Below are 27,765 nucleotides of genomic sequence, written 5' to 3'. Positions count from 1 at the left end.
CTGTCCTACCAGTTACAAGCTTACTTAAGAACTCAAAAACCCACAGAGCGTGGGAGAAAACCTCCCACCCATCTCATCCGGAAGCCATCTTGTTCCAAGGTTAAATATTTATTAGGTTTCCTTTAATCAGGAATAAATACGTAAATCCACAAAACGTAATGCTTCCCATTTCCGTGTCTCCCCCAATCCTCCCCCACCCCACCCCACCCCCAAATTCTCATTACATTGACCACCAGGGAAAAACGACACTAAAGATGAAGTGGCACGGAGAATCTGGGGGTCACCTGTCCCAGGGGCCGGGGTAAGCCCGGTCCTCACTCTGACCTCTCCGACATACTCATTTCCCCCACTGCCGGCTGGTCTCTGGGAACTGGCTCCAGGGGAGGGGTAGGAACTGCAAGCGTCTGTCCTGTGAGGCCTGCGTCTCTACGCGACTGCACGTAGCCCCGCAGGCTGAGCTCAGGTCTGTGGAATGAGTGTACCAGTGACAGGCACACCATAGCCGCACGTCTGCACCCCTCCTCCCCAGCATTCTTCAACCCCAACCGGGGTGGGGACGCTGACTCAAGCGTCCGTCTTCCGTCTGCCTGGCTTCCAGAAGGATCCACGTGGCAGCCGCCCTTCTGGGGTGGGGGGCGGGGGGGGGGACGACTCTGCACATTCTCCCTCCCCTCTCATAACTGGATGTGGCAGAGCTCAGCCCCTCGGGCTCCCCCTTCTCCGGGGTGCGGCGTTTTCATTCACATGAATGCCAGACCCTCTTGAGAATCGAATACAGGGCGCGTCCATTCTTTAGAAGGGCTCCGTTATGTTTTGAGAAGAAAATCTAACCATCCTCCTCAGTCCGGCAATCCTCTCGCGTCTCGTGGTCGCCTTCACCTGAACCGGCCCTGTGCCCGCCGTGGGTGGGTCTTTCCTTTCACACCCAAGGTCCGCTCAGCGGCCGATCCGCTCTCCTCCCTGTCTCCGCCATGCCGCCTTGCTGAGGCCCGGAGCTGCTTCCTGCCAATGCTGCTCTGGGCCTCACCCCATGCAGCGCATTTCATGCTCTCAGCCCCTTGCCAGGCGGTCCCTGAAGCCCCAAGGCGTCTTCACACAAGCCAGAGCCCCAGCAGAGAGCAGTTCCATTCTGGGCACGGAGGGCCACCTGTTCCAGAAGCCCGGGCCACCGCAGCAATTTCTACCTATCCTGGCCACTGCCCTGGTGGCTTAGATAGCACGGAGCCCAAGGAGCCTCAAGGCTCAGTACTGACAAGTCTCTCAGGCTAGTGCCTAGTATCGCAGGACCCCTACAGAGAGATGGGGTACATCTTCAGGGTGTCCCTGCGCTGGTGCAGGTGGCTTCATCAGGGCCACTTGGCAGACCCGGCTACCCATCGGTTGCTGCAGACGTCAGCTTGTCTTCCTCCCGTCCTTTATCACAGTCCCCCTGGGGACTGTGTGCTGGAGCGTGGTCCCTGCGGACATTCCATGAATGTCTTGTTCTTCCTCGCACACCAGGCACATACACACACACACACTCACACACACACTAGACTTAGCAGCATGGCTCCTCGTCATGAGTCAACCGTTGTGGTACCACAGCTCTGGGCAGACACCAGGGAGGCGGCTCCTTTGGTCAGAACACAGCCCCTTGGTGGGTTCTCTTGGCCTGCGGAGGACCCCGCCTTCGGGGGGGGCAGGGAGGATTCTGGGCATGAGCTGGGCCATGGGTCCTCTGGCTAGTCTTCAAAGTAGGGTGGGGCCGAGAAGAAGGCGCTCCTGCGCTTGCTCCCGCTGTACATGAGGGAGAGGCTCTTCTTCTTCCGGTGGAAGGGGCTGGGGTCGTCGGCGGTTAGGGACAGGTAGGATGCGATGCTTTCCCGAAGCCCATAGCTGAAGAGGGACTCGTCCACCCCCAGGGGGTTCTCCGCCACTTCGGGGTCCTCCTGCAGCCTGTGAGTTCGAAAGCAGAAGCCCCCAAGGAAGGGAGAAGAAGAGAGTGAACAAGAGCAAGCATGAGGGACAAAAAAAAAAAAAAGAAAAGAGCAGAGGAGGAAGGAAAACGAAAGAGCCGGGTTAGTCGGCCTTCTGGCCCTGTTTCAATTCTGATGCTGACATCTGTGGACTGGCTGTGCGCTTTGGGACAAGCCACTTAACGTCCCTGATCCCTTTCAGAGAGCCAAAGACTTCCCGTTGGACATCCTAGCAAATATTTATAAGAAAAAAAGAGTTCTATCTTTGTCATCTGATCTCTGATTGTTCTTTGAACTCCTGATCTATGTCCAATGACTAAGATACCCACCGATCAAACTCACAAATAGATACGTAGGTGAAAATTCAGCTTTGATAGGAGAATGGACATAACAAACCGGTAGAATACTCTATCCGTTTTGGTGGCAATGGAAATTGAACTCGGGGCCTTGAGTTTTCAAGCATTTTACACTCGGGCTGTGACCCTGGCTTTGGAGATAGGGTCTCATGCTTTTCCCAGGCTGGCCTCAGACCACGCTCCTCCTACCACGGCCTCCAAGCAGCTGGGGCTACGGGGATGTACCACCGTGTGTCACGCTCAGTCGAAGATTTTTTTTTTCCTCTTAGAAAAATAACGAGGCACCTTAGGATTTTGGAGGTAGTGTCTAAGTCTCGAGTGGATATGAAATGATACTAAATCTATGCAAGGTTCGTGGGTATGCCACTCTCTAAAATCCTAAAATAAGAGCCAGATGGTATATTGTTCTTAGAAAAAGGCACTATTCACCCTGACTACGGACGCCGGAAATCTTTGCAGAGCAGGGAAGCTCTGTGAGCCACCGTGCAAGGTTGCCACGCGTGGCGTGGTGTTCCAGGCTGGGTCGGTGGGACTGAGAGTTTGGATCCACTCTCGGGATCTGCCAGGCGGCCGTTTCCATGCGCCCGGCTCACAGGACTGGGACACACACGCGCACGCACGCGCACGCACACGCACCTGGGCGTCCTCTTCCAGTGGAAGGTCTTCTGGCGCAAGGTGACGGGCGAGCTCGGGGCGCTGGCTGCTGCGGGGGCCGGCGTGCTCTGTGTCAGGCAGGGTGTGGTGAGCACGCAGCACAGGCCGTCCGCCACCTCTGTGGAGGGAAGCAGAGGACGCTCGCTCGGGAATCTGGCCAAGGAGGCGCAGCAAGCCCGGCGAAAGGGGACAGCCCCGCGTCTGCTGTGGGCTGTACTTGGACCTCACGCGAAGCCCCAGGTCCTGCGCGTGGAGGAATATGGCGTGGGACCATGGAGGTCTGAGCCCCTCATGGAATCACCACTCAGGGTTGGAGAACAAAGGACCTTGCGCCTAGGAGAGGCGGGGAGGAAGTCCAACACGAAGCTCATTGCAGGCCAGGCCCAGAGAGGGTCTGCCTTAGACCGGCTAACGTGGGGAGACGGGTAATGTGGAACAGATTCACACTCAACATGGGACGCAAGCCGAGAGCTAGGCTGTCCGCACCCACTTTATCTGTCAGCATTGTGCAGTCCTTTCTATATCCATGTTGGAATAAGGATCCTGAGTTGAAGCTACTTGCTCCGGGGCACCGAAACCGTGACCAACACCCCCACCTCCTTGGCTGTGAACCGGGCGGCAGCCAGCTCACATCCCCAACGCAGCCCATTGCCTGTCGAACGGAGGACCGATGAGCCCCACCTTCCTCCCGGGTGAATCTCAGAGTCTCGCTCGCCCGTCTACCCGCGTGCCCCATTGACCCTTGCTTTTGCACCCTGGACTCCAGCAACTGGCGTTCACGCATCTCATTTCCCCTTCGCTTTCCTTGCTGGTCAGGTCATAGAAGGAGCATGGGAAGCATCCTGGGTTTTCAGCCCCTTTCCAGTTAACCAGAGGGCGCCGCTGCTCTGGGTGATGGCAGGAGGGTCGGCATCAATCAATGTGAGGGCTCCCCAGGCTCCCACAGCCCAGGCAGACTTGGCCTTCTGGTCCCGGGTAGCTCTGCTGGGAGCATCTGTTTCATGTGTTTGCTGTTGTCTATGCAAAACTTCTGGTCTGTGCACCCCTCAGATGATTATAATTAAGAGGCAAATACCACAACCAACCTGGGTGCGGACCCAGAAAGTGGCTGTCTCCAGGACTCCCTTCCTCTTTCGCTTTTAGCTAGCTTCTAGTCTTTTATCCAGCACAGAGGAGACTGTGTTAGCATTTAGTCTGCATCTGATGAGGCATGACAGGCTGTGTTGGACGCAGCGCATCAAGCGGTATGCTTAATGGTCGTGTAGCCCTCTGTAAGGGGCCTGTTCCTGCCCACCTTCCAGGAATGAGAGCAGAGGCTCTGAGAGCTGGAGGGCCTGCCCAAGAACTCCCACAGCCTAGGGCCTAGTGAGGACCTGCCTCTTCCTGAAGCCCCGCTGTTGCTTATGGCTCAGAGGTATTACCCCCAAAGTCTATGAATCCCTTTTATTTCTTCAATACAAGACTCCCAATCCTAAAGAATATTAGCAAGATTTCCCACAGATGCAAAGTCCAGCACCTGAAATCCTGAACCCAGAAAGGGGAAGATGTTAACCATGCGAACAGGACAGTGAGGCATTGTCCTAGCCTCCCTCTAGTAAGGCATAGGAAGAGAGGACAAAGGAGTTGCCTCTCCCAGGCAGAGCGACCACTCCAGGTCAAGTTCCAGGCCAGCCCCCAGCACCTTCCACAGTCTAGCTCCTTGCCCCAGCAAGCAGCTCCAATTAGTATCTGCACTGGATAGGAAAGGAGACGCAAAGAGCAGGAGAGCCCAACGAGGCCAGTCGTGAGGGGCAGACAGAAGATCAATGTGGGAGGAGGGGGGAGGGTGAAGCCAGTGTTTTCAATTTCTCCCCTGTCTGTGAGTTACAATTCCACCTCCTGAGCAAGTCCGTGGCATTTGTGGCCCATCTGAATACTCTCCATCTGACTCTCCATGTGCCATTTCTCCACCAAACAGTGTTAGAGGCTGCTCTCCATATGGGTCAGCCTGGGACTCTCCTGGGCCCAGGAGGCATGTACAACTGAATGCACAGGAAGGGTGTATAAATGAATGTATAGGATATACAAATGAATGTATAGGAAGGATGCACAGATGAATGTACAGGAAAGGAGTACAATTTAATGTACAGGAAGGGAGTACAAACGGTTATCACACAATCCCTAGTCTTCAGGAGCTTCTGGTAAACACAGTCTTGCTCATAGTTAACCAGGCCTGGCAGAACAACCAAGGCACTAGGGAAAGGAATACCTGGCCGGGGAATGGAAGGATGGACTCCAAGCCTAACTTCTAAGGCTGTGTCACAGAGGTAGGGTGCTATTGGCCTTTGATGCTGAAGAGAACGAACTTGGACAAGCAGAAAAGGGGAAATTAGTCAAAGTTCAGGACAAAGTCCTGCCTTGCTGAGGTACCCCCCGCCTGTATTTGTGCCTTTTGAGATGTCTTGGTCTGGTTCATTTACCAGAGGAGAGGGTGAGCCTGAGGTTCAGTGCCTCGTGACTTCTATGTAGCACTCACAGCTAGTCGTGGCCTGAAATTAACTCTCAACAGACACATGGGACAGCGAGGGTAACAGAAAACAGAAGGAAGTCTCTAGCTTTTCTTGGTGACCCATACCGCAGCCTAGACCCTTGTGAGCATGCAGAGGACAGAGAACCCCGGCGCCTTACCAGAATAGTGGCTCACCAGATCCTCCAGGCACTGGAAGGTGAGCCGCGGCGAGATGTAGTACCAGTTGTTGGGCAGACGGAAGATCCGGTAGTGTCTCACCTGCCTGTGCCTCACCGACAGTGAATAGAAACCTGTGGGAGGCGAGGGCCCATTAGTTGCATGCACAGGGGTGCAAAGCTGAGCAGCTCACTTACACCAAGGCAGAGAGCTGCTCACCTTGGGGCGCCGCCAATACACCAGGACTCGTCACCTCTGGCACGGGAACACTCCCTTGGCTGTTGCTTCAGTACGGAGCCCTCGGGGTACTCCCTTACCAACCCCTGAATCTACAGTAAAGACATGGCCGGCACCCCCAAATCCTAGGTTCTGTGTTTTCCCTTCTCTGACAGCAAGTGGGCAAGGAGCAGGCTGCAAACCCGACCTTCCTCCTGTATTAAAAGCTATTAGAATCATGCTTCGGCGGGGAGGGCCGGAGCTGTTCAATGTTCTGTTCCTGTGACTCGAGGCCCATGCTCTGCTCCACGCACCATGTGATGTGCTTTCCTGCTGTGAGACCCCCCCCCCCAATAGCTAAGGGAACCTGGTGTCGGGGAGAGATGTGGGAACACCCCAAAATGTTCACCTCACACAGCAAGAGGACCAGGCCCGGGTGCCGTCAGAGAGAGGAGGTAGAAGGAAAACTGCTGAAACTTGACTTAGGGACCCAGGCCCTCAGCCACCGAGAGGACCGCGCGTTCTGTGCTCGGCGGCACAGGAAGTTACACGCATGAAGAGCACGGTGGGTCTGTGAGCCTGACGTGGACTTGCCCTCATTTTCTAAGCCCTGTCACTTCCTTAGGGGTACAGCCTCGTACGTGTCACCCCAACCCTCTAAGGGCAAGGCTTTCTCTCCACTGCCCAGATGGGAAGACTGCGCTCAGAGACGTGAATAACCCACCCACATGCAGCACTGGAGAACACAGCCAGACCCATGCCGGCGCCTGTGCTCTGTGTGCGCAGCCTGGTGCCCGCACCTGGAACTCAGGTTTTTATTCTCCGCTAAGGGAAAACACTCCAACAAGAGTCCGGGGGAGGCTGTGTCAGGCCCAGCCAGCCCTACACCCTGTGGGGAGGCCTCTTGCTTACATGCAGGGCCTTGGCTGCAGGAGGTGACCAGGCAGTTCCGTCCGTGTGCACAAGGAAAGGCCAGCGGAGCCCGGGTCCACCCGTGTGCTCACCTTTCTTGGTCTCGCTCTCTCTGATCATGAAAGACCCCATCTTTGTGTCTGGCAGCTGCAGCAGCTCTTCTGCCTTGTCCCTACCCAGCCCTTCAAACAGCCAGCTGGGAAGGACAGGAAAGGGACATGTTACTCCTGGACAAGTTGCATCCCAGAGAATGGACTGGATTTGCCCGAGTCTCATCATTTCTGATGGCCAGGGCCAGAGTAGCCCTGTCTCCGGATCCACCCAGCCCCTCCTTTCCAAGATGGACGGTGCCATCTTGAGTCACCCACCCGAAGCTGATGGATGATGCTACTGGAGAAATGCACTCACCCGTGGTAGACTCTGGCCACACATATCCCAGGAATATAACTCTCCCGGCCAGTGCTCAGGGAAATGGCTTTCCACCATCCCCCTTCGCTGTCAGGACAAAAACACGCAGGAACAGGTCAGGAGGTAAATGGCAGGAAGTATAAACCAAAGACAATACTCATATCAGTAAGGATTTATATAAAGGGGCTCAGAGCCCAGTTTTGTCCCATAAACTCTTTGGAACCCAACTGGAGAGGAGGAACGGAAGATAGATGACACTGTCCACTTATCATCAGAAGTAATTTCAGACCCTGGCATCTTTTCAGCTTTCTTTGGTATATAATATTCCACACACGGCATGGTGTGTGGTAGGGGGCAAGGCCAATACAAGAAGCAGGACTGAGGTCAGAGAGGGTCTCACGATCCAAGTTAAGTATTTACATTTTATCTGGCAGGCCATAAAGAACCAAGGGAGGCTTAGTAGCCCTGGTAGCGTTAAGGGCTGAGGAGTCATCGTATGAGCTAAACTTCTTTCCTCGTGGTAGGGCCAGCTAAAACTCCCAACGACTCTCATCTAAATCTAAGGATTCTCTGTCCTGAAGTATACGGAAGTTTTGGAAAGGTCACTTACTCGGAAATCACTCGCAGTTTCTCTCCTCGGTGGAATATCGGGGGGCTGATGTCGGGAGACGGGTAGTCGCTCAGTACAGCCAGGAAGTCGCCTTCCAGTCCTGAGGAGCAAGGCAGGGGAGTGTGGATCACCAGGAACAGAGGAGCGGCTGGGAGGGGGTGGGGTGCAGCTGGCAGGGAGGGAGCCCCCAGAACCCAAGAGCCAGCCACACCTCCCATTCAGAGGCCTGACTCCGCTCGGATGCCCTCCTCTGAGAAACGGGGATCCGGAGACCTGTGAGTTGAAGTCACACAACCTGCTTCTGGGTCCGGCCTTGAACCCACAACCCTCAGTCTCTCCGTGCCAGCCAGGGTCCTTGCGCGATGAGACGGCGGTGGATGTGTGTGGCACCATCTCGGTGGATGTGTGTGGCACCATCTCGGGAATGGCAGAAACACCTGGCCCTGCACCCCCTCTCCTGGCCTGTGGCCCTGCCTCCTTGTCATTTAGAGATTAGGAATTAGGCCAAAGAATCCCAAACCTGAGGGTTAAAAAAAAGAATTAGGGCTCATGCCTGGAATTCTAGCCGTTCAGGAGGCTGAGATCTGAGGATCGAGGTTGGAGCCGGTATAGGCAGGAAAGTCTGTGAGACGCTTATCTCCAATTAAACACCCCACAAAGCTGTCGCTTAAGTGGCAGAGCATTAGCCTTGAGCAAAAGCCCAAAGACAGCATCCAGGCCCTGAGTTCAAGCCCCAGGACTGACATAAACACATACCAACACTCTCGTAGAGTGTGGGTACCAGGCTGCAGGGGGGGGGGGGGTCTATTCCCCAGGGACTTTCACTGGTTGTGGGGTGGGGGAGAAGCAATGTGAAGAAGTTTCCGGTGTGTATATGACAAAAGTCACTTCAGTGGAGTTTGGGGAGGAAAGGAATACTGTTTGGTTCATGTGAGTGAACCGTAGAGAGATGATACAATATGAATTTCCTTTCTGACACCAGATGGTATCTGCTTTACATCCTTCGTGATTTACCATAATTTCTGTGCATCAGATAAGAGTAATATCTGTGTGCGTTTGAGGGAAATAATGTCTTACAAAGCAGAGGATATGATAGTTGTTCACTGCGATGGTTATTGCTCTACCTGCTGCCTCAGCGACTGAGTTCACAGTTCTGGTAGCAGATCATCACGGTGAGCAAGCGAGCTGACACCCCTGCTCTCCCAGAGTCCTTGTTCTAGAGATCACGTGGTGACCAAGGTATATACTGACCCCCATGCCTGACTGGGAAGGGATGAACTCGCAGCTCTCACGCAGGAAGGCAGATCCCTTTCCTGGGCAGAGACAGCCCTGCCGAGACCCCAGTCAGCCTGGCACAGCCCGTGTGTCCGACGTACGACAAGTCTCTAAGGCAGGCTGAGTGGCAGACTGAGCTCCAGGATGAGCGAGGGTGCCGGAGGGGTTGGGGTAAAGGGTTTGGTTATCAGTAGGCAGATGAATCATAAATGAGTTAGGGGAGCACGCTCAAATGTGGTGCTCACCAGGGGAAACTATGTAAATCTAAGAGTTACTGGGCATGGGGTGGAAACTGAGTGTCACCTTTGGCATCCGCGCACATCCTGGAGAGCAGCCGGGTGTCTGAGAAAAGGGGCACGAAGGCCACGGAAGGACCCAGAAGAACCAGTCCGGTGAGGTCACTGGCCGGTCCAACTGTGCCCCTTTCCTCAGCCTGTTTGTGTGCGTGTGTGGGAAGGGATCCTCTCTCCTCTTCATCACTGAATGAAGAGAGAAATCCCTTGTAAGGCCCGGTGCTCACAAGCGGCGCTTTCCACGTACGGATTCTGAAGTCAAAAGGCCTGAGTTCTGAGGAGGGGAGGAGCCGGAGGTATGCAAATGTAGATCCTTTTTAGAAAAGGGACATGAAATGGTGCATGGCAAATGAGGCACAGACTCCAGGAGGGTGTGGTGCCAGGAGGGGGCCCACGGCTGCCAGGGTTTCTCAGCTTTCTGGCAATTCTGCCCAGCTGCCCAGGTGGGCAGTGCGGAGTGGGGCAGTGGGCAGGAGCCCCTCCCCCTCCTGGGCCGAGGCTGAGGATGTTGTCTGGAAATGCCTCCCTCCAGAAACGTACTCTTCGTCAGTACGAAGGGGACATTTGGTAGCTAACTCAGCTAGCTGCCGTTTAGACCCCAGAGCCGCTGGTTAGCCTGTTCCTGCTGGTTCTCTCCCCCTGCTTCCTCGCAAGCTCACTGCCAGCCTCCTGGAAGAGCTCAGATACAGCCCTAGGCTATACATGCTGTGGAAGCAAATGTCACAAACTTGGATTGTCGCAGTTGTATGACCCTCAGGGGACTGTCATCTCCCTGCCTGGCTGTGGGGTCCCCCAAGGCAGGGGACTTGTCGTCATGTCTTCAGTCTGAGCCCAGCCCTGAACCTGTCCCTGGTGGAGGCTCTGGAACACTTGACACAGCTGTCCTCGTGTCACAGAGTCCTCAAGAATGACTCTTGAGGACTCTTGAGGCTGATCTAGATATAAGGCAGGTGTCCCAGAACCCTTGACTACAAAGAAAGGCCGAGGGGAGAGGCACAGCATGGTTTTTCTGTGCCAAGACAAGGGGTCTAGATCAATCTAGGTCTACATTGGGGTGGTAGTTTGGCATCTGGTTTAAGGTTAAGATGGAAGCAGAACTGCTATCATCGTTACTGTTGGAAAGTGAGCTAGCGGAAGCAGAAGCAGAACTGACTTCCCACTGCAGAAACCAGTGTTCCAGTGGGGGAATGGAAGCTGTTGGGGCTGGCGTTTCAGTTTCATGGTACTAATGTGAATTTCCTGTGGAATTTCCATACAGTGATGTGTTTATATAAAGAGTAGTTAAGCACCACCAAGATGACGGGTGCAGGAGCCTGTGTCCAAGGGTCTGGTGTCTCAGTGGTGCTCACTCATTTCCCTGTACCCTCTCGCCAGCACGAGGAAAGCAGACAAGGCACTGGAAATGATTACTGCACCCCTATGGGGAAGGGCAGTATTGTGAGCCAGCTCAGGGCCCAGATCCATTCCCATCCTCTCTGAGCTTCCGTCCCTACAGGGAAATAAACATTTCCATTTGCTCAAGTTCCAGTACCTCGCCACCACGTATTCCCAGAGCCCCCTGAGTTGGGGGGGGGGGGGGGGCGGGGCTGAGCATTTGAACCGAACCTGAGGCCCGAGTGAAGCATACAGAGAGAACAGTACTGAGGAGAGATGATCACAGATTTGAGAGAAGGAAGCAAATTAATAAAGAGGTGCGTGCCCAGCGTGAGAGAAATCCAGAGGGAATTTTCTTCAGAAAGACTTTACGAGGAGAGAATTGGCTTTAAAACTAATCAGGCCTGACTTAGACTCACCTCTCCCACAATAGCTCTACAGTTCGGGGAAAGATTTATTTTTTAACTACTCTGTGTTCAAGTTCTTCTGCCTCGTGAGATGGGCGATGGATGTGTCGTCGCGATGGAAGTGTCTGGTCCCGGTGACAGGCAGCCAGCCCCATTTCCCAAACTGGGTGTGATAATTCTCTAACCCGCAGCCCTCCCCCAGACACGCGTTTTCAACTTTATGACCATCTAGGTGAGCAGATATGAACATACAGTGTGATCGTCTTGTCATCTAAACACAAATCCCTTGGATGAGAATGGAAAACAAAATTCAAGACACCAAGTCAAAATTCACGACAACGAATTTGCGGGCAACCTAACTCAGGATGGAGGCGGGGTGAGCAAAATGTAGAAAAGCGTAAGGCAGGAAACAATCCAGGACAGGAAGGAGCCCCAGTCAAACTTCCTGGCCACAAATATTTGTCAAGGAAAGACAGCATTTTTCTAGTATCTTCTTGGGGGGAGTGTGGTAGTTTCTTAAAGCTGAAAACATTCTAGTCACTGCCATTGATAACTGTGTAGGAAACTAGTCGTTCATTCCTTCCAGTACTCTTCCTAGCCAGAATATGGATTTTTATCTGCATGGTGAAGAGGCCAAAGTCAGAGAAATGGAGACACGGCCAAGAGACTGGGAGGACTTCACTGTCGGGGGGTCACTTCACCGAGGTACACAGTTCTCACTGGCTCTGTTTCCAGGCTGTCCCCATCAACACCTGGTCCTCAGCTGATCAAGACAAAGGCCCACTCCAAGGGTGCCTTCAGAACTGGGAAAGGTGCCCCCCCAAAGGGTGGGAACAGGGCTGAAAGGCCCAGTGATTGCCGCTTTGTGTTTGACAGACAGTTCGATGCAGGCTTGCCTGTGTGGCAGGCAATAGTAGGCGTGGCTTATAGGAAGTTTTACAGGAATCTCTCTCTCTCTCTCCATACATGTACATCTATACAGCACACACACACACACACACACACACACACACACACACACACACACACACACATCACAGCCAATCAGGTGGAACCAACCAATAATCCGGTAGCTTGGCCTTTTAAAAGGACCACCCAACTTGGCTGGTGGCCCAGCCCCGGGGTTCGAGGCTCTTCATCTATATGTGGAGGGTTACGCTGCTTCCTCAGAAGGGAAACCCAGGAGTCTGGGGAGGGGGGCGGGGCGGGGGGGAGAATTCCACGTGTTAGTGGGAGAAGTGGAACTAGACCAACCCCGAGGCCATGACAGGTCAGCAGAGTTGACCTCTGTTTGCAAGGGAGGCAGAGCGCAGAGCAGAAGGGAAGTGGCCCGCGGGCCTTGGAGTCGCAGAATGTATCCTGCTTGGGCACCTGGCTCCCAGTTCCTTCTCTTTCCTTCCCATCCCTATCACCCAGCAGCAGCAGGGTGGGTGAGATGCAGCTTCTGCACAAGCCTTCCTGATCACCCAAGGATGCCCAACCAGACAGCTTCTTCTGTCACAATCGCCTATAACCCTGGTGACCGATGATGTGTCTCTCGGCAGTAACTTTAAAAATCTGTATCCTACCATAAGCAAGGCAAGATCATGAATCGGATGGGCTGGTTGTGTTATGATTTTCACTAAAGGGGAAATTGACTCTTCAGCCCCCCCAAACCAGCCTCTAGGGATTAGTACGCGTCGGAATCTAGTCCAACAGCTCATGCAGGAGCCTTGTTTAAGGGCTCACCTAGGGGCAAATGTCTGTGTCGTTGGATCTGGTGGCCAGACAGCCTCTCCCTGCTTGAGAGAGAACGGCCTCTCTCGGAGCCTCCAGACTGCTCAAAAGCTGGTCTGCCCTGCATGAGTTGAGGGACTACAGAGATAGACGCTAGACTCAGGCCCCCTGCCTCTTTTGAGCTGCATGGCCTTCGCCAACTCACTCAACCTCCAGGTGCCTCGGTTTCCTGAAGTGGACTTTGGGGAGATAGCAATGATCCCTTGATGGGATGCTGTGAAAATTAGTAGTCCCTCTGCGTAAATCCACACGTAGCATGCAATCCACGTGTCACGCGCGCGCAGGTCACACCTGCGTGTGTACAGCGTGCCTTCATGTGTACAAAGCACTTGGAACTGTATCTGAGGAACACCCATAAGCGCTCCCAGTCCCTCTGTCATGATTCCCACCGTACCCCTGAGAACTGAGGGCTCTGCTGGGGACTCACGTCCCACCCCTAGCTGCGACGGGGCTGCCACAACACTACAAGCTGGCCTGTGGCCCACCAGCTCACAGGAGCTCCTGATTGGCTGGGAAGAAGTGCAGCTCACGGCTGCTGCCCATCCTCAGCCCTCCATCATGACATCTGATTCATAGGTCCGGGGTTGGTGCTTGATCAGATGTGGATGGTTTGACGAAGACCGCTGAGAAAGGAAGAAGGTCCAAGGTGGACCTTCTTGGAGATTTTTTTGGTCTTCCTCTCCCTCACCACCCACCCCTTTTCTCCGTGAGTAGCCATGAAGATGCCTGCCCTGGCGCGGTGGAAAAGGGTGTGACTCATTCGCTTCGCATGGCCGCCTCGGAGCTGACCTCTCCCTGCGGGGCAGGGTGGACGGGAAGGGGAGACGCCAAGATGGGAAACGAGCACAGCACAAGAACAGTTGTGGAGAGGTGGAAGACACGCTACCCTGGGAGTTCCCTGGCTCTTCATCTGTCCCGCATGCCTGTCACCGGCCCAGAGGAGGCGTCCGAGGCACGTCACTGCAGAGGACATTTCCTCTCTGTGAGCCTTTGGAAACAAGTATGGACTTCCATCGTGGGCAGCTGACCCCAGGAGAAAGTGCTCAGACGCGCCACCTCGCTCCCAGCTCACTGCCCTGGGCTCGGCTGTGGCAAAGACAGATGGCCACCAAGTCCCCGGTAGAAGCCAAGCAACTTCCCTAAGGTCACATGGCTTCCAAGGGACACGACCGGGGGCCCAGCCTGGGCCTTTTGCCTCTGGAACCAGCCGTATTTCCATCAAGGCCTGCCACTTCTGCAGGTTTTGTCACATCACTTGCTAGGACCTGGCCTGATGAAGAATGTTCTAGAAAACTTAGTTGAAGAGAAACTAGGTTGTCAAAGCCACATTCCGAGGCATTCACGGCCTTGGTGTGGGGGACAGAGGCTGTCCCCAAAGGTCTGAAGTGTTTCCTTTGAGCCGCTACGTTGGCCTCTACTGTTCTTTGGGCAGGGCCCTAAGCTCTAATGCCTGGAACACTTTGACACTGGGGTTGGTGTCAGAGGGCGCTGTTAGCACAGCCGGGCCTGAAACAGTGAGCCCGGGGCAGGGTGGCTGGAGACTCTCGATGCGTATGCTGACGTAGAAGCTTCTTCCACGGAGAATGCTCTCCTTGGCAGCCTGCAGATGGCAAGGACAGCGTCACCTCCCCCCTTATTCAAGTGGAGGTGAGAGGAAAGAGGAAGCGGCATTAGGACTGATGAGAAGGGGAGCCTTTCGGGGCTGGGGGTACAAAAGCAGCCACCAGTGCTTGATGTGGCTGCCTGGCTCACAAAGCCGTATGACCCGGGGAATTCTCCTCAGCAGGGGCGGAAGGGGGAGACCCCCCCCCCTCCACCTGCTGCTTAGGGGTGACCTCCCTTCCACACAGTGGAAAAAGACAAACTTACTTTATGACAATTTGCATTTGGAAAAAGAAAGGCAAATGAGCAAGTCCTTAGAGGCTGGTGTTTTCATGGGGCTTGCTCAAGTGTGTAGCCCCTCCTGCGGCAGGCTGAGAGGCCACCACTTAAGATGGGGTGTCTCCCGAGATGGCTGGGCCTCCCGGCCCTGTACAGCCAGCTTCCCAGTAGTCGCGGTGATCAGAGCAAGAGGTTGTGATTCGAGTGTGTCTGGGAAGGCAGGCAGGGCCCCGCAGGGCTGCTCTGCCCAGGGGCACGCTGGCCAGGCAGTTCGTTCGTGGGAGGCCCCTTGCCCACGACAGTTCCTCTGTCCTCCCTTCTTGCCTGGGCCTGGGGGGCTATATACTTGGTGCTTTGCTGCATTTGGTTTGGAGAAGAGAGATAGGGGGCTGGAAAACTCAAAGCCACTACCAGTGTCCTGCCTGAGACTTAGAAGGATGTGGGAGACAGGGCGGCACCCTCTTGCTCCGTGTGGGCATTGGAAAGGCCATCCAACCGTGTCATTTGGGCAGCTAAGCGGTTCCATTTTGGAGGAAGTAAAAAGTCTTCTTTGGGGCTGGGAAGATGGCCTAGCGGTTGAGTGCTCGCCTCGTATACATGAAGCCCTAGGTTCGATTCCTCAGCACCACATATATAGAAAAAGCGGGAAGTGGCGCTGTGGCTCAAGAAGCCAGGGACAGTGCTCAGGCGCTGAGTTCAAGGCCCAGGACTGGCAAAAAAAATAAAATAAATAGAAAAGCCTTCTTGGCCAAGGAGCCACAGGAGTCATAGAAAGAGCAGTAGCCACTAGCAGAACAGGGCAGTGCAGGGCAGGGAGACCACCCTTACTCTGTGATCTCTAACAAGGCAGGGTACTGGGGACAACCCGGCTGGGCCACCTCTGCTGGGAGAGGATCACCAGGCCCCGAAGTCCCGATGCAAGGTGGGAAGCAGACCACCCCTAGACTTACCGCGTGCACACCTGGCCTCCCTAAGACCCCCTTCCCAAGCTCCTGTGGGACCGACACAGAGCATCCCCCCAAATAGAAGAAGTAAAGACATGCGTGTTAGAGAGGATTAGCACAGTTGACCTCAGAGCACCTCAGCCTCTCCTGTTGGCTGATGATGGTACCTCAGCGTCTCTGGTCAGTGGCTGAAGGACTCGGTGTCTTTGGGAGTCTGGCCCGGCCTGGCTTCTTTCCACAGGGCTGTCGCCATCTTGATTAACTTGCGACTCTAGTTTCTCCCCCAGAAGCACTGAGCACCTTACCATCCTAGGGTGTCCTTTGTGTTTAGCAGGCCCAAGGAGATAGTGCCCAGCTCTGTCTCTGAAAGATTAGCACTGGCCCAACTCCAGCAGAGCTCATTGTATTACTGAGAGGACTTTTCCTGAGCTGGTGGGGAGCAGTGACAGGTCTAGGTATCAGAATTACGCGTCTTAGCTAGAAATATGACTCACAAGTAGCTAATAACATGAACTCCATTCTCCTTACCCACCCACCCCCAGCTATAGACAAGTGGATTAAAACAGCTGACCTCAGATATCTCAAAAGTCAACAATTTAAAACTATCGCCAGGTACCCAACCCTTTTCGGCTTGCAACCTCTGAACCACAGACAACGTGAGAGACAAGTACAATGTACTATTATTCCATTGCCCCAGAGAATAGTGTCCACCATTGCTAGTCTTCTCCATGGGTTTCCAGGGACAGAGCAAATCATCTTGCGAAAGAAATCAGACTTACCATCTGTGCTGGGCAGCGGCCTCTCAGGGGGCGCGGGGGTGGATTTCATGCTGTTCCCCATGTCTGTCTCTCCCGGAGCTGTTGGAGATGTGTGAAGCCTACAGCACAAAAGACGCACAGGCAAAGTCAAGCACAGCCTGAGCCTTCTGAGTGGAGAGTGACCCAGTTTAAAGCACATTGTACAACATTCTCATTCGGCCCTGCCAGGCGGCTGTTTTCATGTGAGGATATAGCTTGTGAGTGTTGTTACATGTGCGCTGCTCAACTACTTTTATCAAGGGATTGGCAGAGAAAACCACAGAGAGGGAAGTTGTGAGCAAGTGCAGTTGGTGACAAAAGTTTCCATTCCTCACTGTCACTGAGGACGGCAGGAAGATTGTATAAGAGGCTGAGCTGGCTTTCCCATGCATCCAAAGAACCTAGCCCCGTGACTCCCAGCCATCCACCACTCCTGGCCATGTACAACCCCTGGCCATCCACCACTCCTGGCTTTGTACAACTCCTGGTCATCCACAACCTCGGGCCATTAGTGTCTCGCCCCAGAGAACCCAGGGTTCACAGAACTTAGGAGCTATGTGGCTTTACAACTTAAAGTAATAAGAAGGTGGCATTTTCTGGTTCTACATTTTTCTTGTCTGTGGGAATCTTCCAACCTGGGTTTCCAGAGGCCCTGAAAGGACATCTTGATGGAACACTCTTTAGAGTAGAGCATGACATCAAATACATTCACCTCTCCTGTGACTTGAACCACTATGACAGCTCCCTTATCCCTATGCCCAGTTTGCAGGGAGGGAAACTAGGTCTCAGAGAAAGTAATCGACTCGTCCCAAGTCACATGACAGGTAAAGGGGCAGCTGGAGTTTGAACCACTGGTATTTATTTTCCGGTCTTCTCTCCCATGGCTTCTTTCTCTGGAGCCCAGGCAAGTGGGAATTTATACCCAGATGACCTATGGGAAATTGTTTACCCATCCTTGCCTGTCTTAGAGGATAATCAAGTAGCTTTGAGCCATTACAGAGGGAGCTAAGATAGAGCGGGCAAAATACTTAGAACATGGCCTGGCATGAAATACGGTGCTAGCTGTCATCGTGCTAGTCTATTTCCTGACTGTCCTCCATGGCGATGTCCAACCAGGCAACCCTCACGTACATATTTTGAGAAGGGACCAGAGGGTTGTAGAACAGAGCCTCTGTCATCTGAGGATGGCAGAAGATGATGAACAAGTTTCTCAGTCCTCAGCCTCCCTCAAGAGACTCACCAGTGAGTCTCTCGGGTGTTTAGAGAGAGGCTTCGGTATGCAGAGGCAGCCCCCCAAACAGCACAAGTGCTAGCCTGGCCTACCTCCCACCCTCCAGGTCTCCCCGCTCGGCAGTACAGCCTCGCATGACTCCATCCACAGCGCCCTTCGGTGCCCTTGATGCCTTTGTCACTCGGCACCTAGCGATCGGCCCACTTCCCTCCAGTCCTTCTTGCTCTTCGGAGATATTTTCCTAGCTGCAGGCTTCTGCTGACTGCCCCCAGGAGGGTGAACTAAGCTCCAGCTCGGAGCCTTTTCCTTCTCCTCCCGTGCCTTTCCCTCCCTTTTGCCTGGTACCCTTCCCTCGCCCATCTTGCAAGCACTTGGGCTTCATTCTCCATGAGAGGGTGGTTGTACGGAGTAGTGAGGCCCAGAAATCCCAGCAGATCTCAGTGTCCCCTTAGCTGTTGGCTCACTGACTGCCTCTCAGAACTTCCAGGAAGGGGTTAACTCATCAGATTAAAAAGGATTTTATTTGAAAAGAGTGAAAATGCCCCCTGAGGACCAGAGCCGGTGGAATAAAGGGGCTGAGCAATTTGATTTAATCCATGGCAGTTTTATGCAGCGTTTGGAGGTGGGAGAGAGAGTGGAAGAGACATAATTGCTTCCAAGCACAATAATAAAAGGGCAAAAGAGAAATGAGTTAATTAACACTGGTTCTTTGTAGCATTCCTGATTTCCTTCTTCCTTGTCTTTGAGGAGCAGCTCTTAGGTTTCCAAGTCAAAGGACTGTAGTCCCCGGGCAGCGTATTTTTCCTCCAGTCTTTGGAGCAATGCTTTTCTCTGTGTGACCTTGGGCCTCAGTTTCCCACCTGGAAAATGAGATGAGTGGAAAACATGTGCCCTAGAGAGAGAGAGAGTCTTTGAACCCCACTCCAGTCTAGCAATCAAGACTCGTAGCTCTCTGAAAATTATTAAGAAGAGAAAAGAACCATCGTAATTTTTTTATGAAGTCCCACTGGACAGAATGCAGACCTTATCTTTCTGTTCTTTGGGGGTGAGGGAAGGCAGGTAATATACCAGGCCTGCCTTCTATACCACTCTCTCGGCATCCCCTGGGTAGACTCTTCTCTTTGGCTTTAATGTATTGGATGGGAATTAGTTCACCTGCCCACAGTCTGGAGCTAGAAACCTGCAGCTCCTGACTTCAGGTCCTCTGCCCGTGGCCTTGGAGACTACTCTGTTACTGAGTCCTCCTCTGGGAGGACTCTCATCAGAAGACTAATGGGTAGTCACTTTTATGTTTAAGAGCTGGGGAAGAATGTGGGGTCTCTGATGCGGGGGTCAGGGCAAATGGACAAACCTGAGCAGTGGTTCCAGCTCTAGGATTATTCGCTGTGTGTCCTCTGACCAGATCCTTCACTTCTCTGAGCTCTGGCTTTCAAATGCATTGACGTGGGATACAAATCCCCGCCCCCCAAGGTGGTTTTGAAGATTAAATTGCCAATAGTATGCAAAGTCTGGTAAAGGGTAGTTAAAGATTAAGGAATATGGGGATCTGCAGATGGACCACATAACCAGCTAACTCACTGTGCCAATTTGAACAAGACCCTGTCCTTCAGTAGGCCCAGAGCCCTCAGATGCAGCAGGGAGAGAATTGAGCTGGTCAGCCCCCAAGACTTCTTTGCCTCCGATTTCCCCGCTCATACCCCTTCCGCCGTGACAGGACCCCTGAGCCCACAATCAGCTTAAGACTTGTCTAGCACTACCCAGAGTCTGAAAACTCAGTCAGGGGCACTAAGAGCCGGCAAAATGGCTCAGCATTGGCTGCCTCCCCTACCAGAGATTTCACAGGGTTTCCGGGGAGCCCTACCACATCCTGGCCTCCCCAGGTGCATCTCTGCAATGCCAGGCCGGGGGTGGGGGGACCCTGGGACCCCATCTTTCTCTGATCTCATGACAAGGTGGTGCAGCTGTATATTCCCCCTGTCATCACTCCCCCATCTCCCTCCCCGCGGAACAAAATGGGGCTCCCCATCCCACGGTTCCAGGGCCCACTGAGGGAGGCCGCTGCTCCACCAGTGCCCAGCCAGGCTTCCCATGCCTCACCCACAACCAGAGGTGCAGGAGGAGAACTTGGGAGCTCTGTTCCAAGTTGTTTCAGCCTTGGACTGGGGCTCGAGCCCAGGGCCTAGGCACTGCCCCTTAGGTTTTTCACCCAAGCAGGCATTCTACCACTTGAGATGCAGCTCCACTTCCATCTTTTGCTGGTCAATTGTAGATCAGTCTCACGGGCTGTCCTGCCCAGGATAGCTTCAGACCAAGATCGACAGCTCTCAGCCTCCTTAGTGGGTAGGATTACAGGCATGAGTCTCTGGTGCCTGGCTTCAGCTCTCTTATAATATGAAGGAAAAGTTCTGAATGTAAGCAACCTGCTCAAGCACACACAGTCAGTGATATGTCTTTGATAAGAGACAGCTGTTGCTGATAAGAGACAGCTGTTGCCCGTTTGTTGGCTGTGACCCACGTGACCTCAAGCCTCTGCCTGATCTAGGGAGCCTTAGGTGTCTAGGGAGAGATTTTGTAGGCAGACTAGGCTTTCCCTCACATGTATCACATTTCATAAGATTTTATCCAAAGAAGCCAGATCTGAGCCTAGCCAATGCTGAACAAACTTCACTGTCACTATCATCTCTACCTCTCTCCTTAATGGATGCAGCAACCTCCACTTTTTCTGGGTTTTGCTTTGCTTTATCATGTACGCCAGGACCAAGGTCTGAACCCGGAGCCTCATGCTCACTTGGCTGGTTTTCTTAGCTGTCACTCTACCATTTGAGCCACACGCTCAGTCTGACATTTTGCCAGTAAATTGGAAATAGAGTCTCGCAGACTTTCTACCTAGCTCCAATCTCCAATCCTCCAGGTCTAGGATTACAGGCATGGATCCCATGAAACCCATTGGCACCTGGTGTACTGGGGCTTTACAGGGAAGATTAGCAAGAGTAAGTACCGAAGTCTCCATGGCTCCACTCTCTGCTGTTACTCAGACGTGTCAGGAAGAGGGACAGGAAGGGCAGGGGCCTCTGTCAATGCAGAAATGGGTGATAAAGGCCATGCTAGATAAGGCTTTGATGCTGCATTGATAGAAAAGCCACCTTTCACCTTTCTGAACCAGCTCTTCATGCACAGGGGCCTCGGGCCCCAGGTGGTGGGGCACAGGGCCGTCCATCCCACGACTCTGTGGGACACAGTATCCTCCAAGCACCATATATCAATGAAGTTGGACCTAGGCCAGTAATGACAGCACTGTGACAGTAGCTTTCACATGGAGAGGAACATGGGGACCATGCCGGGTGTGGACCTCTCCTCGCATGGAAGCCTTTGGGAAGTTTTGGGTTCATTAGAGCAAGAGGAGGCCGAGGGAACACTGCCATGACAACAGACATGCTGAAGGTCAGCCCGGGGATGGGGAAAGGCTATGACTTCTTCATGACATCATGCTTCCCAGCAGGAACTCATTTTACTTTTTATTCATACGCATGAGTCACCAGCATTACTCATTCACCATTAAGCAAGCTGGAAATGAGTCTTTGGCCCGCTGAGCACGTGCAGATAACAGGCCCTCACGGGTCTCCCCCCCCCCCCCCCCCAGAACTCGTAACTCGTTTAGAGGAGACAGCTGTCAGAGCCCCAGCTCTCAGGTCTAACGGGGTATAGGCATCAGGTCTCTGAAGCGATCCCACATCCTATCTCCGGGCTTCTGGAGGCCTTCCCCGGGCTGTTCCTCATCTAGGGTGCTGAACATCTTGAGGGGTGATTTTTGGTTCTCTGCTGTTGGCCTGAGTGTTCCAATCATGAGTGTCCCCCCACTGACTGTAAGTGTTCTGAAGATCACAGTCCCTTCAGCTCTGTGTTCTCTCTCCACTGGAACACAGCAGATGTTCCAGAAAGGACACCAAAAGGAACCAATAAAAGCCAAGTCAAAGTGTGTGTGTGTGTGTGTGTGTGTGTGTGTGTGTGTGTGTGTGTGTGTTAGGGGAGACAGAATGGATCCATTTTGTGCCTCTGAATGTTTCCCTTTCAGTGCTCGGAGAGGAGAGGGGCATCCAGTTTGTAGTGTTTGCCAGTTCTTCTGTTGTAAATCAAGGCTGATTTCTGGCTTTTCTAATGTGACATGTCTGAGGGGATAGGAGGAAAAGCTTCACCCAATGTTCTCCCCGCAAGCTAGGGAGCGGGGGAGGCAGGCTCCAGGAGATGCTGGAGAAAACAGGCTCTTCATTGAGCCTTTGTCCTGACGAGAATTCTTCATGTGAAGCTGCCTTCAAGTTACACTTCTGCCTTCAAGAGACACTGTGGGAATCCAGGCTGAGATGCCCCAAGTAACCTTGATTCATGTGTCACCTTGAAGGGCCCACCTGCCGACCAAAGACCTAGCTGCCGGGCTCAGAAGGTTGCCAACTTCATGTTAGGAAATCATCTAATACCCAACTCTAGTCCTGAACTCAACCTACTTTCCCTGAAGTTAACTTTCCACCCACTTCGTCTTTAGAACCTTCAGTAGACCACCTAGAATGGGTGTTGGGAAGACCATGTTCCTCCTTTGGTGTCTTTCTGCTTCTCTGTAAAGAGGGGCACAGATCTCTGTTCTCCTTTTGCATCCTGAGGGAGCCATGGCCCGAGCTCATACAGAACTTGGAGGGGAAGGGGCAACACCAGCTGGTAAGTGGTAAGGCAGGGTTTGGAACGGAACCAGGCCTTCTGGGTCCACATGGCCCCGGGTCCCCTATCCTTAGGCATAAGGAAGCCAAGACAATCTTTTCTCACAACAAACGCTCCAGGCCTGTTTCTGTGTGCTGGGCTGATGCACGGTGTTCTAGAGTGGCAGGGACATTGAGAAGGTAGAACATAGAAACATGTGTCAGGACTCTCAGGGAAATGAAATCCAAATTCAATAGATGTGCCCAGCTCTGGTGGCACGTGCCTATAATGCCACTAGCTACTCAGGAGGCAGAGGAGGAAAGAATAGTTATTGGTTTGAAGCCAACCCAGCCAAGAAGTTAGTCAGACCTCTTCTCAACCAACAAACTGGGCATGAGACCCAATCACAACACTAAGGCAAAAAGTAAACTGTGGCTCGAATGGTAGAATGTTGCCTGAGAAAGGCCTGAGAGACCCTTCGTTCAAACTCTGCTGCCTGCTAAGAGGTAAAATAAAATTAACTCGAAGCTGATTGTGATGTGACTTGGAAGGTCTGGGGAGGGGGCAGCGGAGCTGTAATGCAGGCGAGCCACAGGGCCTCCTGGGTCAATGCGAGAACTCAGTTCCAGCGACTTGGCTGGCCACTCCGCCTCCCTCTGTCCTTGTTCTCCGGGCTTATCACCATTTTCATGGGAGTACTGTACTGGGGACCAGATTGTTGGCCTTTACTCCCTCCTAAGGAAAGGCCACATGTCTATTCCTACTAAAAGATGAGTCATAATAACAAATGACCTTGTAGGTGCTGGGACATGGCCCTCTGTGCCCAGTGGCTTAGGGAGAACTACTGGAGGAGGCGTCGCATTCCGTGTCCTGCCTGGGGTGGGCAGAGGTGGCTGCCTTCAGGACAATGGGCCTCATTCCAGGTGGCCGTTCGTTGGCCTTGGAAGACAACCAGCTCCCTCCCGAAGCTCTGTGAGTCCACTCAGCTTCATGGGTGACCCCCCTCCCCCACACTTACCATGCGCACATACCTCAGCCACCAGGTGCCAAGGAGTGTGTGACTTGGTGAAGCTGTTTGATCACAAAGGATGCCACTGAGCCCCAGAGGCCCTGGGTTCAGGCTGGAGCTGGGGTTCCCGCGAGGGAACCTGCCCCTCCTTTGGTGGCCCTGGGGAGGAAGTGGTTTGGACTCGATGTTCTTAATTCCTTCAGGACCTCTAGAGAGGCGGAGTGAGGGAGGAAGCTGGTGGCCGGGTGTGACCTCAATGCATAGTCACTGAGGGGGGATGGGTGGGTGGGTGGGTGGGTGAGGGGGTGGGTAAGTGGATGGATGTGTGGGTAGGTGGGTGGATGGATGGATGGATGGATGGATGGATGGATGGATGGATGGATGGACAGGCAGTCACACAGAAATGAGTGTACTACCCATGTCCCTTATGTTTGGTCGGACATGCTGGAAATCCTGGCGGAGGTTTTCCATTTGTGGCCTGTCTCCGAGCTAGGGGGGAAATAAATTCTCATTGAATGTGAGATGAAAAGTTAAAACTCTGTAGCCTCTGCTAAAGCAGGAGGAGGCACCATGGGGTGAACGGTCTCTGTGTGTAAGGAAGGCACCGCTCCTCAAAGCTCACCCTCTGTGTGGTTGAACTGGTTCCCACTTCCTGTAGTACAAACCTAGTCTGTCTGTTCATTCCCAGTGGACGGGCAGAAACAGGAGTTTAGGAGAAACAGGAATGCCCCAGATCACTGGCCTTTCAGATCGACCCTTCTCAGTGAGCCTCCTGCTAGCAGTGCTCTGTCAGGGTTGACTGGTTTGGGAATGATAGTAATAGCCAGTGCTTAGCATCTCCTGTGCATACAAGAATCTTATAAAATGGAAGCAGGACATTTGATGAGGAAGAAGTTGACTTTCAGAGAGGCAAAGTGACTTGCCCAGAGTCACACAGCTCTTTGGGGACCAACCCAGAAGCTACCCCAGGGGGATATAACTGCTTATAAAACATAGCCTCCCATGGCGGTGTCTCATTGTCCCAGAAGTAGAGCTGTTTAAGATGCAGAAGTCTGGAAGGGCTTCAGTCTGTTTTCTGTGCTATCCTTATACTTTCCAGAACATACTAAGCTCTCTGGCATAGCGTTCTTTGAACAAGAATATCAGATGCAGCAGAATTTACCAGAATTCATCCTCCCCACCAAATGCATGCTCCGCCCCGTGGTAGAAGGCCCACTGTCCAGTTCCACAGGCTTGCAGCCTGGAATCTCATCCAGTGCTCAGAAGGACAATTCTCACAGCATGGGATGCATGATTCCTAACACAAAGAGCCCTGTTGTAACCAGGGGGCACAATCCTTAGCCACATGCCCTCACAAGGGCTCTACCCTCGGCCCCTAGGCCCTCTTACTGCCTCTGCCCTGCTTGCCACCAGCTGGGTGACATGAGCAAGTCACTTAACCTCTCTGGTCCTCACTTTCTCCCTTATCCGAAGCAAACCACAATTGCAAACGTACAGGGTTTTTCTGAGGACTACAAAAACAATAACGTTTTCATGCCCTGCCTTTCCCTGACACTCATAATGACTGACATCTGTTTATATTCCCAACACATCCCCAAGTTAGGGCATCCTGACGCCAAAGCCTGGGTCTCTCTCTGACACCAGGCTCGCTCTGTGCTCTCCCCTAGAGGGAGCACCCCGGGCCTCATCCTTAGGAATCTGTCTGGCTCCCTATCCCTCCACTGTCCACCTGAGGACACTGCCCATTGTCCTCCACTTTGATTATTGTCAGTTATCTTTGGCTGCGCTACCAGGACCACATTTCTCTACGACTGTTCTTCCTCCAGCTGGGCACAACTCTCCGCTGGGAAGCTCTGCTGAGCATCTGCTCTGTGTCTGAAACTGTCTTGGGCACTGTGCCTACGTTCGTTCACTGGATAGGATCACACCTGCATAAACCCAGCACTGTGCGCCCCCTGTTACGGATGAGAACGTGGAGATTTCTAGCCTACGTGACGTGCCCAAGATCGCTCAGCCAGGAAGTCTGATGGCGAGTCCCAGTTGTCACTTGCAAGAAGCCCGTACACTCTCCTCTGGCCGGAGTGTGCCCTGCCTGTTCTACCCCGCCCTCCCCAGGGCTTCTTCCTTTGGTATTCGTTGTCAGCATGCACTGAACAGTCACAGGCCATTTGTGCTCCCAGCTCATCTCTGGCTGTGGAGGGTAGAAGGGCCTCAAGTCCCTCCCACCCCAGCACTTCCCCCAGGTACCTTCAGAGGCAGGTGCGGGGCATGGCCTCTTTGGGGAATGGGCTGTGGAGGACCACCAGGTTCAGGGTCATCCCAGCTCCATCAGCTGCTGCTCCAGGATGAGCCGGTGGCTGGGGTTCGGGAGCCCCGGGGAGGAGCGGCCCTCGCTGTCAGTTGCTGCAGTTGCTTGCACTTCCTCTGTTAGAAACAGGGAAGGCACTCACTCGGCTGGCAGCAGGCAGGTTCCTGTTTCACTAACCACGCTGAGCAGACTCATCTCTGCAAGGACAGGGAGGAGAGAGGCATTATTCATTCCTCTACAAACCACTTGAGAATACAGGCAGCTTGATTCTAAATGGCCAGGGCGTTTAGAATCTTGCTCTGTTTTCTTTTTCTCTCTCTAATTAATAGGAAGATGGGATGGAAATGTGCTCCTGGACATCACCAGAGCTTACTGGGCCCAAGGAGGCTATGGCTTATCTGGCTGCCACTTCTCCTTTCAGAGTTTCCCAATTTTTACAGCTTCCATGTGTCACTGTAATATGGCCCCTAAGCAGAACACCCAAGCCTTGACTGGGTCATAAGCCAGAGACGGTGACCAGCAATCCCCTCTGTGCCAGGGGCTGCCTGGCAGCTTTCACAGATGTGGGATTCACCTCCTCTGTGGTACTGCTACCAGAGGACACTAAAAGGCTCCTGACAGACAGAGTTAGCACTTCCAGATCTCGATTATAGGAAGCAAAGGGGGGCCTGGCAACTGGATGCCAGGGGTGATCCTTGATTGGGAAATGGGTGTAGGGAAAACATCTACAAAGACCAGAAGGGAACAGAGAGGGGCCTGGATTCGTGGGACATATTAGAAGGGAAGTGTGGGGAGATCTGTTCTCGTGGGTATGGTAGGGAGGTGCTGGTCATGAGGCGGGACGTCCTGATCCCTAGAGGACTGGTGTGCGTGTCAACGTACATGGGGGAAAGTATCACAGGGTGTAGAACCTGAAAAGCGATTACTGAAAGAAAAGTATCAGAGAGAGAAATAGGTAGAGTGTACCTACCGAACTTCCGATACTTGGTGAATCAAGGGGAAGGGTACGTATGTAAATAGGATCTTTCTCCTCTTTCGACCTTTTCATGAGCTTGAAATTAAAATATAGATTTATGGATTATATAATACATTATGTATATTTCCATATATGCATATCTGTGTACACACACACACACATACACACACACACTCAATCACTCTCTTTGTTCATAGTACTAGTCTGGAACCAGGAAAATCCAGGCCTGCTGGTCCTATAGGCATCTTAAGGAGATGTTGAAGGTTCCAGAACACCAGGTTCAGGATCGCTTGGCACATGCCTGCTTTTGAGCAAGAAATGCCTGGTGACAGTGTCAGGTTGTCTTCTCTTGCCCCTGTCAGCCCCCTTTTCACTTCCTGGACAGAGCATCAGAAGATGCCATGACTTGCCTGGGCTGCACAGCTAGTCCCCGCTCAGAGCCAGGGCAGCGTTGAGGGCCTGTGACCCGTCACCCCACCCAGTGAGGCTCACCCCGCCACCCCAGGACACTCATTGTGAAACCTCACTTGGGGTGTACTTTGCAAAGATAAAAACATCAGGGCTGTGTATAAATTTAGAAGGTACCCTGTACTAGACAGAGCATGCCGGAAAGGTACAAAGGAAACACTGCCAAACGCGGGCCGTCTGTCTATGTGGGGAAAGAGGACGGGGATGCAGGCGAGTTCAGGTAGAAGCAATGCAGCTACTTCCTGATTTACTGGGAGCCGACATGGTGTTACACTAACAGACTCACGGCTGACCTTGTTCCTCCAAGTATCCTGACTGTGCGAAGCGCCATCCTGACTTAGATTTAGCCGGAACTGCAGATGGGTGAAGTCCACCCTCTCTGAGCTCCTCTTCTTAGAGTGGACAGAGGACAAGGGCTCAGAGCAGGGCTGAGCTGAGACCAGCAAGACCGACAGGAACCAGCCATAAGGCAAGCCAGGGTGAGGGCTGCCCATCTGGTTTGAGAGGAGGATGACTGGGGACAGACCCAGGCCATCGTCAAAGACTCTCCAGTCTGAGGGCAGA

At 53.2% G+C, this 27,765-nt stretch overlaps 2 protein-coding genes across 3 annotated transcripts in view; one reads left to right on the top strand and one right to left on the bottom strand.

Annotated features, from left to right (window-relative positions):
- Tg (thyroglobulin) overlaps window positions 1-27,765 on the top strand; it is a 160,002-nt gene that overhangs the window by 99,925 nt on the left and 32,312 nt on the right. The gene's annotated exons all lie outside the window — the stretch shown is intronic.
- Sla (Src like adaptor) lies at window positions 1,543-26,032 on the bottom strand. 2 transcript variants are annotated; one of them, XM_048358910.1, is made up of 8 exons: window positions 25,697-26,032; window positions 16,506-16,603; window positions 7,777-7,876; window positions 7,167-7,253; window positions 6,851-6,954; window positions 5,633-5,764; window positions 2,948-3,083; window positions 1,543-1,935 (listed from the first exon to the last, which is right to left on the bottom strand). In XM_048358910.1, exons 2-8 carry the CDS (start codon window positions 16,564-16,566, stop codon window positions 1,722-1,724), a joined length of 834 nt encoding a protein of 277 aa, XP_048214867.1. In that variant the 5' UTR covers window positions 16,567-16,603; window positions 25,697-26,032; the 3' UTR covers window positions 1,543-1,721. The 2 variants fall into 2 exon arrangements, with proteins under 2 accessions (XP_048214867.1, XP_048214866.1); XM_048358909.1 differs by lacking the exon at window positions 25,697-26,032 and having other exon boundaries at window positions 16,506-16,812.

This window comes from Perognathus longimembris, chromosome 12 (assembly GCF_023159225.1).
Source record: "Perognathus longimembris pacificus isolate PPM17 chromosome 12, ASM2315922v1, whole genome shotgun sequence".
NCBI classification, from domain to species: Eukaryota; Metazoa; Chordata; class Mammalia; order Rodentia; family Heteromyidae; genus Perognathus; species Perognathus longimembris.
The sequence above is the reverse complement of the archived record's forward strand: the minus strand, read 5'-3'. Positions and strand labels throughout refer to the sequence as shown.